General features: G+C 44.2%; 1 protein-coding gene across 2 annotated transcripts in view; it reads left to right on the plus strand.

Moving 5' to 3' along the window:
* Window positions 1–17,243, plus strand: part of PALD1 (phosphatase domain containing paladin 1) — a 453,903-nt gene that overhangs the window by 326,552 nt on the left and 110,108 nt on the right. For both annotated transcript variants that reach the window (XM_029609049.1, XM_029609050.1), the window contains exon 18: window positions 904–1,044. In XM_029609049.1, the coding sequence (XP_029464909.1) occupies window positions 904–1,044 (141 nt within the window). The remainder of the gene's footprint in view (window positions 1–903; window positions 1,045–17,243) is intronic.

The raw sequence follows: 17,243 nt of genomic DNA on the forward strand, positions 1-17,243 counted from the left end.
ATTGTGTGTTTGAGGGAAGAAGACAAATGGAGAGAAAAGAAATAGAAAAAAAAAAAAAAAAGACCCTGTGAAAGGAACTGGCAAAAAAGCAAGAAAGGGAAGGTGGAAAAAAAAAGCCTAAGATCAGACAGCAAAGGTAAAAATAATTACTTTTTAGTGATTGGCATATGTTATCTTTGGGAATGTGCATGAGTAGCACTTTCTCTATGCGGATCTCGCAATGAACGAGATCAACATGGAGGAAGTGGAAGCCTGCAAATATTTAATACCGCGGGGCCCTGCACAGAGGAGGCAGCAAAATGAGCTTCAGTGCCAGTAGCAGCAATCAACACTTCCCCAAATATTCACATGACAGCAGTAGCAGGGGAATGAGAGAGGCTCTGAGGTTGCTGGCAAAAGCGAGCAGGGGTCTGCCTTCAGTGTGTACATGTGTATGAATAGGAGTCTGCCTGGGGGTGTATGTGTGTGAATGCATGGGTGCCTGCCTGAGGGTGTGTCTGTGTATGAGAATGAATGGGTGTCTTCCTGGGGTCTGTTTGTGTGTGGTGAATGTGTGAGAATAAATTGGTGCCTGCCTGGGGGTCTCTCTGTGTGTGTGTGAGAATGAAGTGTGCATGCCTGGGGGGTGGGGAGGGAGCGGTGTGAGAATGAAAGGGAGCTGCCTGGGGTCAGTGTGGGTGTAACATTATGTAATCCACAAAACTGTATGTATATATTTAAGGAAACATACATAAATTGTCGAAATACATTTTGTTCATTTAACCTTTAACCTCTGGTTTGCTAGTAGACTGAATTACTGGGTCATGAAATTATGTTTGTCTAAAAAGTGTGTCACCAACATGAAACGTTTGGAAAGCTCTGCATTAGAGACAATAACTTACATGTCTACACTGTGTTTCACAGGTGGTAATGAAGATCGTGCTGCTGCTTCCGGATGGGCACAGACTGAAGAAGGAAGTGGACATGGCCCTGGACAGTGTGAGCGAGACAATGACCCCCATGCACTATCACCTGCGAGAGATCATTATCAGCACCTACAGACAGGTGAGCGTCTAGACGTGGCTCCTCCTTGAGACATCACACATGCATTCAGCGAGCCGAGTGCCCACTCGCAGCCCTTCAATGTATATCACACCCCCACGCTAGTAATCGAGGCCCTGCACACAGCCCCTCCTCACATTATCTGCACTTAACAGACAGATAAGTGTAGCCCTGCCCATTGGCAAACTGGTTAACTCGATCCAAGAAGTAACTGGAGAATAGACTTGTCCATGTGAAGTTGCCATTTAGTTGGCATTCCTTTGGCTACCAGTGAAGTTGTTGATTAGGAGGGGATGAGATTCATATTTCAGTTTGCCAGAATTTTGTACCAGAAATAAGATGAGTTCCTGTGATGAGCAGTCAGTCTCTTGGGATGGAAGTGAGGGAGTGACGTTTTCTTTGTGTTTTTTGTAGAGCACTGCGTACGTTGAATAGCACTATAGATGTGGTAAATAGTAGCAGTAGTTATAGTAGTGGCAGGAGGCAGGAACCAAGGGCAGTACTTGCTAGGCCCTGGTCACTGTCCTGGAAGCCTTCCATGTGCATCCCATTTCTGTACCTAGGAATATCTTAAATCCACTTCACTAGCTGGTAGCGCATTGTCTCAATGTACTAAAACCCATGCTGAAACCAGTTAAATTTTAGCATGGGTTTTACTTTACTTCAATGTTAAAAACTGGCAGCCCTGCGGGATACAGGAAGCTAATGACATGCAAATAGATCAGGCATGTTAAAAAAAAAAAAAAAAAAAAAGTGCACTAAACTGAAAAAAAACATGCCTCCTTTGACTCATGGTGTGTATTTGTATTCCAATCTGCACAAAAAAACAGGAGCACCAGCCTCCTCTCTCCTACCCACCTACCTTCAACAAATTAGCCAGGCTGCAGGATGCGCCCCCCCCCCCCCTCCAAGTTAAAATAAACTAGCAGGGCTGTCTGTGGGCTGCACTCTCTCCCCTTCCACCAAAAGGTCAAAAAGATAAAGGAGTGGCCAGCCCTCAAAATTCCAAACCTCACTGGCCCCCCTGGAACTAAGCCCCAAAGAAGACCTGTTGAAGATTGGTCCTTTCATTGACAGCTGATAGTGGAGGGGACCAATCAGTGGCCATGAAGCAGTGAATAAATGAATATTAAATGAGTTACAGCTCAGTTAGCTTAACAGCACCCCTGATGGGAGGAGGTAAGATCTTCTCTGGGAATGTGTTACACAATGGGAGCGGGAAGGGCGTTTGGAATTTTGAGGGCTGACTGCTACTTTATTATTTTATTTTTTTTAACTTGACTGGTAGGGTGGAAGGGGTACAGCCCGCAGCCCTGCTAGTTGTTGTTTTTGTTTTGTTTTTTTTTATTTGGGTGGGAAGGTTTCAGCCTGGAGCTGGGCATTCTGTCAAATTTGGTAGGTGGGTGGGTAGGAATGAGGGAGAGGGTTCTGCCCACAGCCAACTATTTGTTTGTTTGTTTTTTTTTTTAACTTGCGTGGATGGGAGCAAGTGAGGCGGATCTGCTCTACTTGGCTGTCTACTGCGAGAAGTTTAACTCCTGTTCTGACCCAGGAGTTAAATTTCCCAGGGTAAAAATATCAGGCTAGGCAGTTTCCTCACTAACACGCCTTTCTGCATTGCAGGATAATAGCTAATAAGCTCATTACCCTGCACTCTGCAGGAAGACATGCTAATCCTAGTGAAGGTGCTGCCCTGGGTTTTAGCGCAGATATTTTCAGTGTTGAAGCCCCTACTACTTTCAGAGGTGAAGTTAGCACCAAACAACCTGCGCTAAGCTAGGAATTAAGTAGTGCTAGGATTAGCATGGTTTATTACATTGGCCTCAATAGGGTGACACCGCTTTCATGTGAAATTCTACCTAGTTAAAGCAGATCAGTGTAATCCATGTAGCTGTTTCCTTGTTCTCTTGCATCCTCATTCATTCTTATTCCTAATTATCTTTTAATTTGCCCTAAAATATGTTGGGCAAGCCCTTTGTTTATTGAACTTTCCCGCCCCTCCCCCGAGTCCCTCCTTCAGCTGCTTGTGTATTTGTGCTATATTTGTCCTACTTTATTTTTGCACATAAAATATACGCATATATATTTTTAAAAATAGATGGGTAAAGCACGCACATCCAATGCATTGATAAATGTGGTTTCAATATATTGCAAGTATTCGCACACATGTTGTGGAGTATAAGAACATAAGAAAATGCCATACTGGGTCAGACCAAGGGTCCATCAAGCCCAGCATCCTGTTTCCAACAGTGGCCAATCCAGGCCATAAGAACCTGGCAAGTACCCAAACACCAAGAAGATCCCATGTTACCATTGCTAATGGCAGTGACTATTCTCTAAGTGAACTTAATAGCAGGTAATGGACTTCTCCTCCAAGAACTTATCCAATCCTTTTTTTAAACACAGCTATACTAACTGCACTAACTACATCCTCTGGCAACAAATTCCAGAGTTTAATTGTGCACTGAGTAAAAAAGAACTTTCTCCGATTAGTTTTAAATGTGCCCCATGCTAACTTCATGGAGTGCCCCCTAGTCTTTCTACTATCCGAAAGAGTAAATAACCGATTCACATCTACCCGTTCTAGACCTCTCATGATTTTAAACATCTCTATCATATCCTCCCTCAGTCATCTCTTCTCCAAGCTGAAAAGTCCTAACCTCTTTAGTCTTTCCTCATAGGGGAGCTGTTCCATTTCCCTTATCATTTTGGTAGCCCTTCTCTGTACCTTCTCCATCGCAATTATATCTTTTTTGAGATGCGGTGACCAGAATTGTACACAGTATTCAATGTGCGGTCTCACCATGGAGCGATACAGAGGCATTATGATATTTTCCGTTTTATTCACCATTCCCTTTCTAATAATTCCCAACATTCTGTTTGCTTTTTTGACTGCCGCAGCACACTGAACCGACGATTTCAATGTGTTATCCACTATGACACCTAGATCTCTTTCTTGGGTTGTAGCACCTAATATGGAACCCAACATTGTGTAATTATAGCATGGGTTATTTTTCCCTATATGCATCACCTTGCACTTATCCACATTAAATTTCATCTGCCATTTGGATGCCCAATTTTCCAGTCTCACAAGGTCTTCCTGCAATTTATCACAATCTGTTTGTGATTTAACTACTCAGAACAATTTTGTGTCATCTGCAAATTTGATTATCTCACTCGTCGTATTTCTTTCCAGATCCTTTATAAATATATATTTATATATATATATTTATATATTTATAAATATATATTTATAAATATAGATATGTGTATTTCACAATACGTGCATATATGAAACACGCATGTTATGAAATACTATGGAAAACCTGCACACAGCCACATATACACGCATATGCCGCAACATGCTGTTTGAAAGTTATCCTCCCAGTCTTTGTCTCATCTCATAGGGCTTTTGGTACAGACCCTGCATCATTTTAGTTGCCTTTCTCTGGATGGATTGCGCTCTATCTATATCCTTTCAGATGTACAGTCTCCAGAACAGGAGATAATTCTCCAGACGAAGTCTCACCAGTAATCTGTACATAGGACCAGTAGAAGGGAGTTGATAATGCCTATCTTTCCCAATGTGCTGTAGTAGTCTGCTGCCTTTTTGCATTTCTTCACTCCCTTGAGCTCCTCGGATATGGTAGCCCTAAGATTTCTCTCAGTACAAATCATTATCTCATCTACTTCCTTGGATTTCTCTACCCCTAATGCATGGCTTTCACTCTTTTTTCATTGAATCTTAGCTGACAATCGCATGACCACTCCTTGAGCTTCCTACCTCATTCCTTATTCTGTCTCTTACTTCAGGGGTGACCCTTTATTGTAAATTTTAGTGTCATCTGCAAAAAGGCTGACTTTTCCTACAACCCCCTCTGCCATATCACTCACTAAAATATTGAACAGAACTAGCCCTGGGACGGATCCATGAGGCACATCATTGAGATGCTTATTTCTCTTCAGAAATAAAATAAAAATGAGAATGATAAAAGGGGAGGGAGTTCAGGGTTCTGTCTGATTTATCTGTCATGTGGCTTGTTTGGAAACGTCTTTGCTAGTACTGCAGCTTGCAGCCAGTTCTCAGGTTCACAAATTAGCACATATTGTGCCATTCACTGTGCTGTTTACCTAGTGATTTAGTGCAGGTGACAGCCTGCTGTATATCCAGCGATTGTGGCCATGCATAAATTGAGTAGAGCTGTGTTTTAAAATTATGCACACATGATGGGGGAAAAAAGTACAAAATGTTGTGCAGTGTCCACACGCAGTTTTATCCGCCTAATGAGGTGGTGGTAAAGGAGTAACACAGCACACTAGCCCTTTAGTAATGAAGAACCAGCAACCTGGCTCTTCCCTAAGCCTTCACCCCTCTGAAACACCCTTCCCCAATGCATATACAGTGTGACCAGCTAGTACCATTTTGAAGTCCATGCAGAAGGCAAGCCTCTATCTTCCTGATTGGGTGCTGAGGGATTTCTGCAAGGGGTGGAGTGTATTATATTTAAAGGGAAGGAGGTAAAGGCAGGGGAGGGGGCAGGCAGGCAGGCCCTGATAACCTTCCAAACTTAGCTCCATTTAGTGAATCAGCCCCTAAATAGAATTTAATTTCTAGGCCAGGAGGGGTTGTTTCTAAACCTAACCAGCAGGTGGCACTAACAGCTTTTATAAAGGGCACCGTAACATCTTAAAAATATTGAGAGAGTACAAAACAAAAATCCTGCTTAGAAAGTTATCTGCGGGAGCTAAAGAAAATAATTCAGCTTCCTTTCGTTGTAGATTTTGGAGCGGGACAGGACTTCATTTCTTGAGTTGTGCAGGGTCTCCTGTCTCTTTTCATATAGAGTGGATGTACCATGAAAAAGCCCTCACTCTTATACAGTATATACCAGTTGGTGCCATCATATCCTAAAAACATAGCGTTACATGTCATCTCACTCTGCCACACCATTTATTTATTTATTTATTTATTTATTTATTTATTTAAAAGTTTTTATATATCGCACAATAAGGCATATGTATGCCCGTCTAGGCGGTTTACAAAAATACAAACATAATTTATGACAAAAAGAAAAGAATTAAGATACAATTAAAATACATACATTAGAATGTTAATTCTACTAATGATATCATTGTAGTGGTATATAACTGTGGTTATTATGTATTATAAGCACTATTAAACAGGTACGCTTTCAGTATTTTCTTAAAATCTTTGGAATTTGCTGTCAATCGAATTTGTTCAGGAAGAGAGTTCCACAGGGTCAGACCTGCTACGGAGAAGGCCCTTTTCCGAATTAAAGCTAGGCTTACTATTCTGACTGAGGGAATTTCTAACATACATTTGTCCATAGAGCAGCGTTGTCTTGGCGGTTTATATATTTGCAGTAGGGAACAGAGCCACACAGAGTTAGAGTTGTAAAGGAGGTTATGAATAGTGGACATGTAATGCCACCATGATGTGGCATTACATGTGATTTAATGTTACTGCCTTGATACAACAAGTTGATGTTTCCTGCTGGAAAACTGGGAAGCAGACTCCAGCATCTGCAAGCCATGCCGAGATTGGGTAATTTGGGTGGAAGCTGTGGGAAGCTACCGGCTCATCGTGGGACCACATCATCAGCATGGGAAGTATACGATCACGCAGAAGAATCAGAGGAGAGAAAAGCCCTGATAGTACAGTTTCAGGCATGCCATATAAAGCCAACTGGTGTAAGGTTATTTTTGATGTTTGATAAACAGTGGCACAGGGTGCACAGTTTCATAGCGTTTAGACTGGAAAAGACTTACATTCACCTGTTTCTGGGTGGTTATATACCTAACCCTATTCAACAATGCATTAGATTTACTATTTATTTATTTATTTATTTATTTATTTAACACTTTTCTATACCGACCTTCATGGTAATAACCATATCAGATCGGTTTACATCGAACAGGGTAACAACTGAGACAAAAATAAACATATGAACGAGGAGGCAAAGTTACATTCAACAAGGAGGGTAAACTTGGAAGCTTAATCAGCTGGAAAGAGAGGCCTAAGAGGGCAGTAACTAATAATATAATACGATAGAGTAAACGGACTAGTGCTTAATATGTACTTAGAGGTGCAGGTTCCATCGCTCATAAAGAGTATTAGATCATCTAATAATAATCACACTTTGTCCCTGGATAAAACTTATGTAATTTCCACTTAAACACAGTCAAGGAAACAGCATGCAAATACCTGGGAAATTTGGTGTTCTGCTCTCCCTGAGATTAGTGAGAGAGTTGGGTAAGGAAGAAAATTAATTCAGTGCTTGTGGTCCATATGATGGTGCCTAAAATCACTGGGTAGGCACATCTCAGCTTTTCTTGCAGGTAAGTACCACTGGCATGATGTATCTATGTTCCTCTTTACTCCTGCTTAGCTTGCTGATGGCACCTGCACAATGATTTCTGGCACCAGCGTGTATACCTCTGACTCTCAGAAGAACTCTTCCAGCTGCCTATAGCCATCTTTACATCACTTGAGTGGTTGATGTCACACCAGCAAATCATATCAGGTCCAGGCTCTGGAAGATAGGATAGCACGGGATAGTGCTAAGACCATTGGATGATAAATAACTGGAGTTGCTGAATAATGGTTTATTTCCTAGCTTGTAGCCAGATGGACTCAGGACCAATGTGTTATGCTCCCCTGCCAGCAGATGGAAATGGAGTCAGATTTCAAAGCTGACATCACTTTACATACCCCCCCTGCAGTGACCTCAGCCCTTCAGTATCCAGCAGATTGTGGATGTACCTCTCCCTATGGGAATTGCTGTACTTTTTGGAAGGAGAAATTCTACATTTAAATTGGAGAAAAAATTGAGCCCCGCTCTCCTGCTGAGGCAATTTCCGAGATCCCTCAGAGGTGTGCCTTGGTCCAGAAGCCAGTTCCAGGCATGGACTTTGCTTCTTAAGCAGCTGAAAAGCAACGGGTGCAGGAAGCCGAGCACAGTGGTGATGGCCAAAGCCCTCCTCCCCGCCCCCCCCAACAGTCGGAGACTGCCTCTGTACTCAGCCAGTAAGCGCTAAGCCCAGGTAAATTTTTAAAAAAAATGTACCTCTCGATTTAGACATGGGCTCGGATCTAGTCCTTACTTTGGCCAGAGGAGTGGTCTCAGTGATGGCGGCCAGAAGACAGCTATAGCTGCGGAATTGGTCAGCAGATGCAACCTCCAAGGCAAATCTTACAAATATGCCCTTTAAAGGATCACTACTTTTCAGAAGCAAATTGTAAAAGCTGGCCAGTAAATGGGGCAAATTTCCAGTTCCCCGGCTACCAGAAGAGAAAAGAAAGCAGTTATAGCATCCCTCGTCTATGAGGGGTCAATCCAGGGGCTCCCAATGCTTTTGCCTCTACAGAAACTCGACATTTCAGAGATCTCGGCCCTTTGGGAGATCTCAGTCCTCATAGTCGACAACCCAAGAGAGGGACAGGCTCGGGTTCAGGCTCATCCCAAATCACCAAATGAAATTTGGCCGACCCACCCTCAGAACAAGGAGATAGGGGGTTGACTGTCTCTCTTCTACCAGCGGTTGGTTGAGATCACTTCGGACAAATGGATACTGGAGGTCATACAAGTAGGATATATGCTAGAATTTCACAGCACTCCTTGGGACATATTCATGATGTCTCTTTGCCACTCCCAGCACAAGAAGCAGGCAGTGGAGACTGCTCTTTTAAGGCTTCTTAGGATGAAGGCTATAATCCCAGTACCTGCGCCCCAGGAAATTACGGGATATTATTCCAACTATTTTATCGTATCCAAGAAGGAAGGTTCTTTTTGCCCTATCTTGGACCTCAAGAACATCAACAGACATCTACAAGTGAATCATTTCTGCATGGAAACCCTATGCTCCATTATACTGGCCATACAATCGGGAGAGTTCTTAACCTCCCTGGACCTATCCAAGGCCTACCTACATATTCCAATCCATCAAGTACACCGTTTCCTACGCTTTGTGATACTGGGTCACTATTATCAGTTCTGGGCACTGCCCTTTGGCCTAGCTACCTCCCCAAAAACGTTTTCCAAGATTATGGCGGTCTTAGCGACAGCACTGAGAAAAGAGGGAATCCTGGTGCACCCGTACTTGGACGACTAGTTGATCTGGGCCAAGCCCATGGAAGAGAGTCTCTGGGTGACCAACAGGCTGATCTCCTTGTTTCAAGAACTCGGCTGGGAGTCCGGTTCAACACCAAGCAGGTAAGGTCTTCCTTCTGACCATGCAGATAAGGAAGTTGATGTCCCAAGTGTGTCAGTTGATGAGCACAATATGTCTGATGGTGTGAAACTATCTCCAAGTTCTTGGATTGATGGCAACCCTGGAAGTAGTGCCATGGGCGAGGGCACATGTGCAACCATTTCAACGCTCACTACTGTCACATTGGAACCTGCATTCTCAAGACTATTCAATTTGCCTCCACTTACCGATGGGAGTATGCGCTTGGCTCCAGTGGTGGCTGCAGGAAGCTCTTCTGAGTAGGGGTATAGCCCATGTCCTCCCCGAACTGGCTGGTCTTCACAACAGCTGCAAGCTTCCAGGAGTGGAGAGCTCACTGTCAGGAACCAATGGCCCAGGGATGTTGGACCAAGGAAGAGGCCCTCTGGAACATCAACCACCTGGAAACCCGGGCAGTGAGATTGGTGTGGCTACAATTCAGCCACAGACTTCAGGGTCAAGCGGTCCGCGAAATGTTGGACAACGCAATGACGGTAACCTACATGAATTGCCAGGGTGGAACCAAGAGCCAGCAGCTGTCACAGGAGATAGATCTCCTTATGGAATGGGCTGAAATACATCTACAGATGATCTCAGGCTCCCACACCATAGGAAAAGACAATGTCAGAGCAGACTTTTTAAGCAGGGAGAGTCTGGATTCAGGAGAGTGGGCGTTGTTGCAAAGCCTTTCAACTGATAGTAGATCACTGGGGTCTCCTGTCCATCGATCTGCTGGCCACATCTCACAATGCAAAGGTTCACCGATTTTGGTCGCAGAAGAGCTCATTGGTTCCTGGGGATCAACGCTTTTGTTCTGATTTGGCCGGGAGAAGTTGCTATATGCCTTCCCTCCATGGCCCCTGCTGGGCAGGGTCATTTGCAGAATCGAGCACCACAGGGGATTAGTCCTACTAGTACTTCCAGATTGGCCCAGGCGTCCGTGATATGTGGACATGCGGAGACTCCTGGTGGAGACTCCCCCTGTGCCTCCCACCGCATAGGGGCCTGCTTCAGCAGGGACTGGTCTTTCATGAGAATCCGACTCAATTATGTCATGGTCTGGCCCTTGAGAGGGCTTGCCTGATGAAGCGAGAATATTCTGAGGCAATAATTGCCACCTTACTTCGCGCTTGGAATTTCTCTTAAGACCCTAGCATATTTGCAGGTCTGGAGAGTATTTGAGGCATGGTACGAGGAATACGGTATCCCTCCTCGGGATGTCAAAATCCCACTAATTCTGGAATTTTTGCAGGACAGCTTGAATAAAGGTTTGATTCTTAACTCCTTGAAGGTCCAGTTAGCAGCTCTCTTCTGTTTCAGGGGTGAGGTGAACGGAACCTGCCTGTCGGCTCATCCAGATGTGGCCCCTTTTCTGAAAGTAGTGAAGCACCTCCGGCCACCCTTACAGTGGCCGTTTCCCTTGAGGAATCTTAATCTAGTATTGGAATTTTTGACAGGGCCCTCCTTTCAACCATTGCTCAGTCTTTCCTTGCATTTATTAACCTTGAAAACTGTGTTCCTGATTGCTGTATGCTCAGCTCATCGCATCTCTGAACTGCAGGCATTGTCGTGTTGGGAATCATTCCTTCGGATGACTCCAGGAGCATTACAGCTTTGTACCATTCCATCTTTCTTGCCCAAGGTAGAAACATAGAAACATAGAAATGACAGCAGAAGAAGACCAAACGGTCCATCCAGTCTGCCCAGCAAGCTTTCAGACTAGTAGTCGCGTAGTTTCATTTGAATCAGTCCATTTCGTTGCCATCCCCAGATAAGCATAAGGATGTGGAAGAATACCATCTCCTCTGTCATTTGAATGCCAGTAGACGTTTGGTGTGGTATCCGGAAATTTCAGAACCGGTCTCAAAGACGGACTGCCTGTTTGTCCTTCACAGTGGAAGAAAGCAGGGCGAACCAGCTTCGCGGGCTACCATAGCTCACTGGATTAAAGAGGTGATCACGGGAGCCTATGTGGAGGCAGAAAAGCTATTATCTTCTCAGGTTAAAGCTCATTCCACTAGGGCTCAGGGGGTCTCGTGGACGGAAGCTAGGCTGCTATCTCCCGTCGATATCTGCCAAGTGGCGGCGTGTCCTTCTTGCACACCTTCTCCAGGTTCTATTGCCTGGACATAAAGACCCAAGAGGACGCAATCTTTGCAAGGGCGGTGTTAACCGGACTGCGGGCAGCCTCCTGCCTCAATTGGGAGTAGTTTTTGTACATCCCATTGGTCCTGAGTCCATCTGTCTACATGCTAGGAAATGGAGAGATTACTTACCTGTTAATTTTGTTTTCCTTAGTGTAGAGAGATGGACTCAGCATCCCGCCTATGGCTGCCCAAGAATGATGCCAAGGATTCATCTGGAGTGGATATTGAGTCCAAGAGAGTATGGGTAAGCCATCATCCAGTGCCTGTATTCTTACTGGGGTCCCGCCTATGGCTGCCCAAGAATGATGCCAAGGATTCATCTGGAGTGGATATTGAGTCCAAGAGAGTATGGGTAAGCCATCATCCAGTGCCTGTATTCTTACTGGGGTTCATTGTTTATGATTGGTAGAGTACAGTTACGGTTATCCGTTTTTAATCAAGTTTTTTTCACTAGTATGTCCACAGTGGCTTTTGAAGAGAATAGTGAAGGGCTGAGGTCACTGCAGGGGTGTATGTAGGGTGACGTCAACTTTGAAATCTGACTCTGTCTCCATCTGTTGGCAGGGGAGCATAACCCATTGGTCTTGAGTCCATCTGTCTACACTAAGGAAAACAAAAATCAGGTAAGTCATTTCTCCATTATAGCAGTTTTCTTTTGCCTTAAATATAACCTCCTATGGCAAGGAGAATAGACCCTCGAGAGGATTATTAATGAGTACGCATGAGGAGAGCTGCCCCAGGAAGGAGCTAGGCTCTGAATATGCTTGGTGGGTCCCCAGGATGGGTTTGGGCTCAGACCTGGCAGGTCTGGCCAGACTCTGCAATGGAAGCAGTCTTGAGAGGAGCTAGCTGGTGGTATCCTTACTCCCAGAGAGGGAAGGGAGACGAAAGCTAGTGTGTCCTGGAGTAAAACCACTGGGAGAATTGAAAGGAGGACTGCTGCCATTCTAAAGAGCTTGAGAGTTGTTGAAGTTAATGCCAAGGTTCAAGCTCTCTGTGAGCGCAGTGAAACGGCAACCGCTTCTACACACTGAGGAGCTAGTCAGTCGCCTGTAAGTGGAGCTTTAAACTGTGCCCGATGGTGAGGGTAGCGAGCTGCTGCAAAGATTTTTGAATTTGTTTGAAAGTTTTTTATTTTGTTTTGGTTCGTTCGGAGCAAAAATCCTTGTCTGCACTTTTAAATGTGCCTCCTTGTGAAAAGCCCCTGTTTCTCCCCTTCTCACTGGGAGGGGGCGCTGTCGCACCTCCTTTAAGAAGGCAGTTTACCTAGGTAGATATCGGCTGTCTGAAAATTGGTCACCCTGTAAGTGGGTAAAAGTATGCATGGGGCTCAACACACCTGGTTTTACCTGCAGTAAAAGTAGGGAGGAGCAGAGGCAGGGTTAAGTTGAGGAGGCAACAGTGTATGTAGGGTTTGCATTATCAAAACTACTCACGATGGTTTTTTTGGAGAAAAAGTGAGGCTGATGTTCAAACAGCAGTTAGCCATTTTGGAAAATGGTATTGGCCGGGCATGGAGCTAGAGGGCGCTCCGACTAGCCCAGTTTCTTTGAGGTGGGGGTTCTGGGGGCCCCCCTAGACCACCAGGCCTTTTTTTCTTGGGAAGGAGGGAGGGGGTGGAGGAGCAAGGGCGTCCACTAGACCTCAGAGATTATGTCTTTTGTTGGGAGATGGGGCCGGGGGGGGGGGGGGGCTGATATCTGGGGGGGGGGGGGGGTTGGTATGAGGGGTCTGGGGGAGGGAGGGAGGTAAATTGGCTTCTTATGGGAGGGGTTAGGGTAGGAGGGCAAGGTGTCACCACACAAGCTATTGTTCTATTTTTGGGCCTGCACCGCCTCAAAAGGAGGTGGGGGGTGGGCGGGGGTCTCGCTAAATCCTATGAGGTATTTAATCATGGAGGAGGGATAGTTATTTTTGGGTTGATGGCCCTTTAAGAAGCTCAAAAATCTTTTCCATTATATCGAATTTAGAAAAGTGCCACAGGTTTTCCACAAATCCATAAACAGTTCCAGAGATTTTTTTTTCCCCGCACTATTAATTAACCTTCATTACATACATCCTGTAATAAATGTGCTTGTCTGTGATCTGCCTGTTTCTAAGAAGCTGTCCGATCCTCTGCAGCCTAGCTGTACTGGTTCATCCATATAACAAGAGTCAGCCCATTGGATTCCCCGTGGGAACGATAATTTTCAAAGGCATTCACATGTGCCAATCTAAAAACTGCACTCCCACAGTGCGGCTCAGAGTACGCTCATTGCTCCATGATGCATACACTCCTAGCCACATTGAGAGGAGGAATTCCCAGAGATACACTGAGGTCAGGTGAGGGATATAACACGTATAGATTGCATTTTCAACCATATATGCATTATTTTTCAAGAACAAAGTACCCGCCCAAAAAGAAGGAGCAAATATCCTCCTCACGCTTCAAAGCGAAAAGCATGTGTGTGTTTTAGGCTTTGAAAACTGATGCAAAGTCCACAGATAAAATGTACTGCGGTCTTTGTCCCAGTGTGGACTTTATGATTACGCCATATCACTGTTTTCTAAGAATAATAATTTAGTATTTTTATATATATATTGCAAATTATTCAAGGCAGTTAATATCGAGGCATGGTATTCTGTAAAAGTCACAAAATATAACTAGTCTGACACAGGGAGGGTAATTTTATAACTGTGCATGGTAGGGTAAAGTCTGTGTGTACCTTATAGATAAAGACGTTACCCCAAATTTTCAAAGCAAACTTTAAGGCTAATTTTAAAACTAGTGCATGGGCGCCCTTACGCGTACGTATCGGTGCACGAGCAAGATATGCTGGAATTTGAAATCATGTGTGCACTCGCACGCACATGATTTAAAATACACCTACCACGCATAAGTATGCTCCTAATTTTAAGAGATTACGTGAGCAAACCTATTCGCGTATCTTCCATAGGACTTTGCTGGCTTTAACACACGATTTTAAAACATGCAAGGAACATTCTCAGTTTTTCAAATTAGTCCACCAGTCAGTATCGAGGTCTTCTAGGCTCCTCCGATTCTTCATCCTGCATGCCCCCCCCCCTCCAGTTAACCCGGATCCCTCACCCTATCCTGTAAGCCCTAAAACGCGAGATCTGCTGACTTGTTTCTCTCAGGAGCAGCAGTAAAATTACGCAGATAAGAAGCCACTGCTCGCTGCGGCCTCCGGTTTTAAAATACAGAGTTATGCGTGTAACAGTTGGACCCACCCTTAGAACGCCCACACTTTGCCCCTTTTCTGCTCCCTTATTTTTGGCGCGTGCATGGATATATACACACATAAATTGAAGCTTTTAAAATCGGTGTTGCTCACATGTGGCCCACATACATGCACTTGTGGACATTTTTATGTGAGCAACATTTTTAAAATCAACCTAATTTATATGAATAAATTCACTTAGAAAATGTGTGCAGAGTGCCAGAGTATGTGCACAACCCCCCCTCCCCCCAGTACAAGGTTATGCCTGCATTTCAGAGAATGAAACATGTGCAAATTAGCTTTAAAAATGCAAAAGGGTGCACATGAGTTCTAACTTTATCCTGTGGACTGCCTCTCTGCACTTTGCATACAAGCACAAGTGAAACCAAATTAAGTGTATACATTTTTTTGCAGACTGAGCCAGGGTACATTTTTCAACAGCCATATAAGAACATGCCATACTGGGTCAGACCAAGGGTTCATCAAGCCCAGCATCCTGTTCCCAACAGTGGCCAATCCTGGCCATAAGAACCTGGCAAGTACCCAAAAATTAAGTCTATTCCATGTTACCGTTGCTAATGGCAGTGGCTATTTTCTAAGTCAACTTAATTAATAGCAGGTAATGGACTTCTCCTCCAAGAACTTATCCAATCCTTTTTTAAACACAGCTATACTAACTGCACTAACCACATCCCCTGGCAACAAATTCCAGAGTTAAATTGTGCATTGAGTGAAAAAGAACTTTCTCTGATTAGTTTTAAATGTGCCACATGCTAACTTCATGGAGTGCCCCCTAGACCTTCTATTATTCAAAAGAGTAAATAACTGATTCACATTTACCTGTGCTAGGCCTCTCATGATTTTAAATACCTCTATTACATCCTTCCTCAGCTGTCTCTTATCCAAGCTGAACAGTCCTAACCTCTTTAGTCTTTCCTCATAGGGGAGCTGTTCCATTCCCCTTATCATTTTGGTTGCCCTTCTCTGTACCTTCTCCATCGCAACTATATCTTTTTTGAAATGCGGCGACCAGAATTGTACACAATATTCAAGGTGCGGTCTCAGCATGGAGCGATACAGAGGCATTATGACAGTTTCTGTTTTATTCACCATTCCCTTTCTAATAATTCCTAACATTCTGTTTGCTTTTTTGACTGCCGAAGCACAGTGAGCCGACGATTTCAATGTGTTATCCACTATGACGCCTAGATCTCTTTCCTGTGTGGTAGCTCCTAATATGGAACCATTGTGTAACTATAGCATGGGTTATTTTTCCCTATATGCATCACCTTGCACTTATCCACATTACATTTCATCTGCCATTTAGATGCCCGATTTTCCAGTCTCACAGGGTCCTCCTGCAATTTATCACAATCCGCTTGTGATTTAACTACTTTGAATAATTTTGTATCATTTGCAAATTTGATTACCTCACTCATCATATTCCTTTCCAGATCATTTATAACAGGCAGAAAAACAGGCTTTATGCACATAAATGCCTGTGAAAACTGAGCCCATAAAACGTAAAGTAAAATTACAAGACCCAAACCTACAATAAAATTAAATCAATGTCAGACAAAACCTGCAAGTTAAAACAAATTACATTAAACATCATTACAATTAAACATCAAAAACTGCAGTCCTTATTAGTAAAATAAATTTTAAAAAATCTCAGCCTAGCAATGTTCTGCCATTTCTGACTGCTTGCTGACCTCCTTCAGGATCACAGGGGCAGAGGCAAGAATGTGAACTTACAAGTTTTGTGTAGGGAAGACCATGCTCCTCAGCTTGAGAGTCAACCTGCATGGATGTAGATGAATATCCAGTTTTCTTAGCATACAACAGGTGAATCCAAAACCAATGGGTTCTGCACCTCTACCAGCAAATGGAGACAGAGTAAAGCTGATATTACAGTATATATACCCCTGCAGTGACATCAGCCCGCCAGTATTCTCCATCTCCAGCAGATATTGTTCATGCATCTCACTACTAGAGATTGCTTTAAAGTTTTGAAGGAGAAAAGGAAAATTAATTCACCCCACTCTCTTGGGTGATACCATATGGTCTTTCCCTCAATTGAGAATTCCTGAGGTAATTTCTGTAGTCCCTCAGATGAGTGCCTTGATCCAGTAGCTGGTTTTTCAATTGGCATGGACTTAGCTCTGAACCTCCCCCCCCCCAAAAAAAAACAAAACAAAAACCAGCTGAAAGGCAAGTGGGTGCAGGAAGCTGAGCACGACAGTGAAGCTCTGTGCCCTCTCCCCTCACAGATTGAGCAGCTGTTTTGGCTAGGCCCTGCTCCAAAGCTCTGCTAGTTTGCCGCATGGTAGGCCACAGTGGTGTTTCTGTGCATTTTTTGTGCACCACAGATTGCCCTCTACAATTCCATTGGATTGTGCTAGTGCACCTAACTGTGCGGCCCTTTGTGCATCTGGATGAGTGCCTACTTGGGCGCCTAGCTAGGTGCCTAGTTAGGCGCATAGGAGCACCTACCAGGACGCCCATTTGTGCGGAAACACTGTCTGAGCATCCTAAGGGAGCTCAGATTGGGCACTTATAAAGGCACAGTGTTGTCAGGTGCCTG

The sequence above is a fragment of the Rhinatrema bivittatum genome, chromosome 7 (genome assembly GCF_901001135.1).
Source record: "Rhinatrema bivittatum chromosome 7, aRhiBiv1.1, whole genome shotgun sequence".
Lineage (NCBI taxonomy): Eukaryota > Metazoa > Chordata > Amphibia > Gymnophiona > Rhinatrematidae > Rhinatrema > Rhinatrema bivittatum.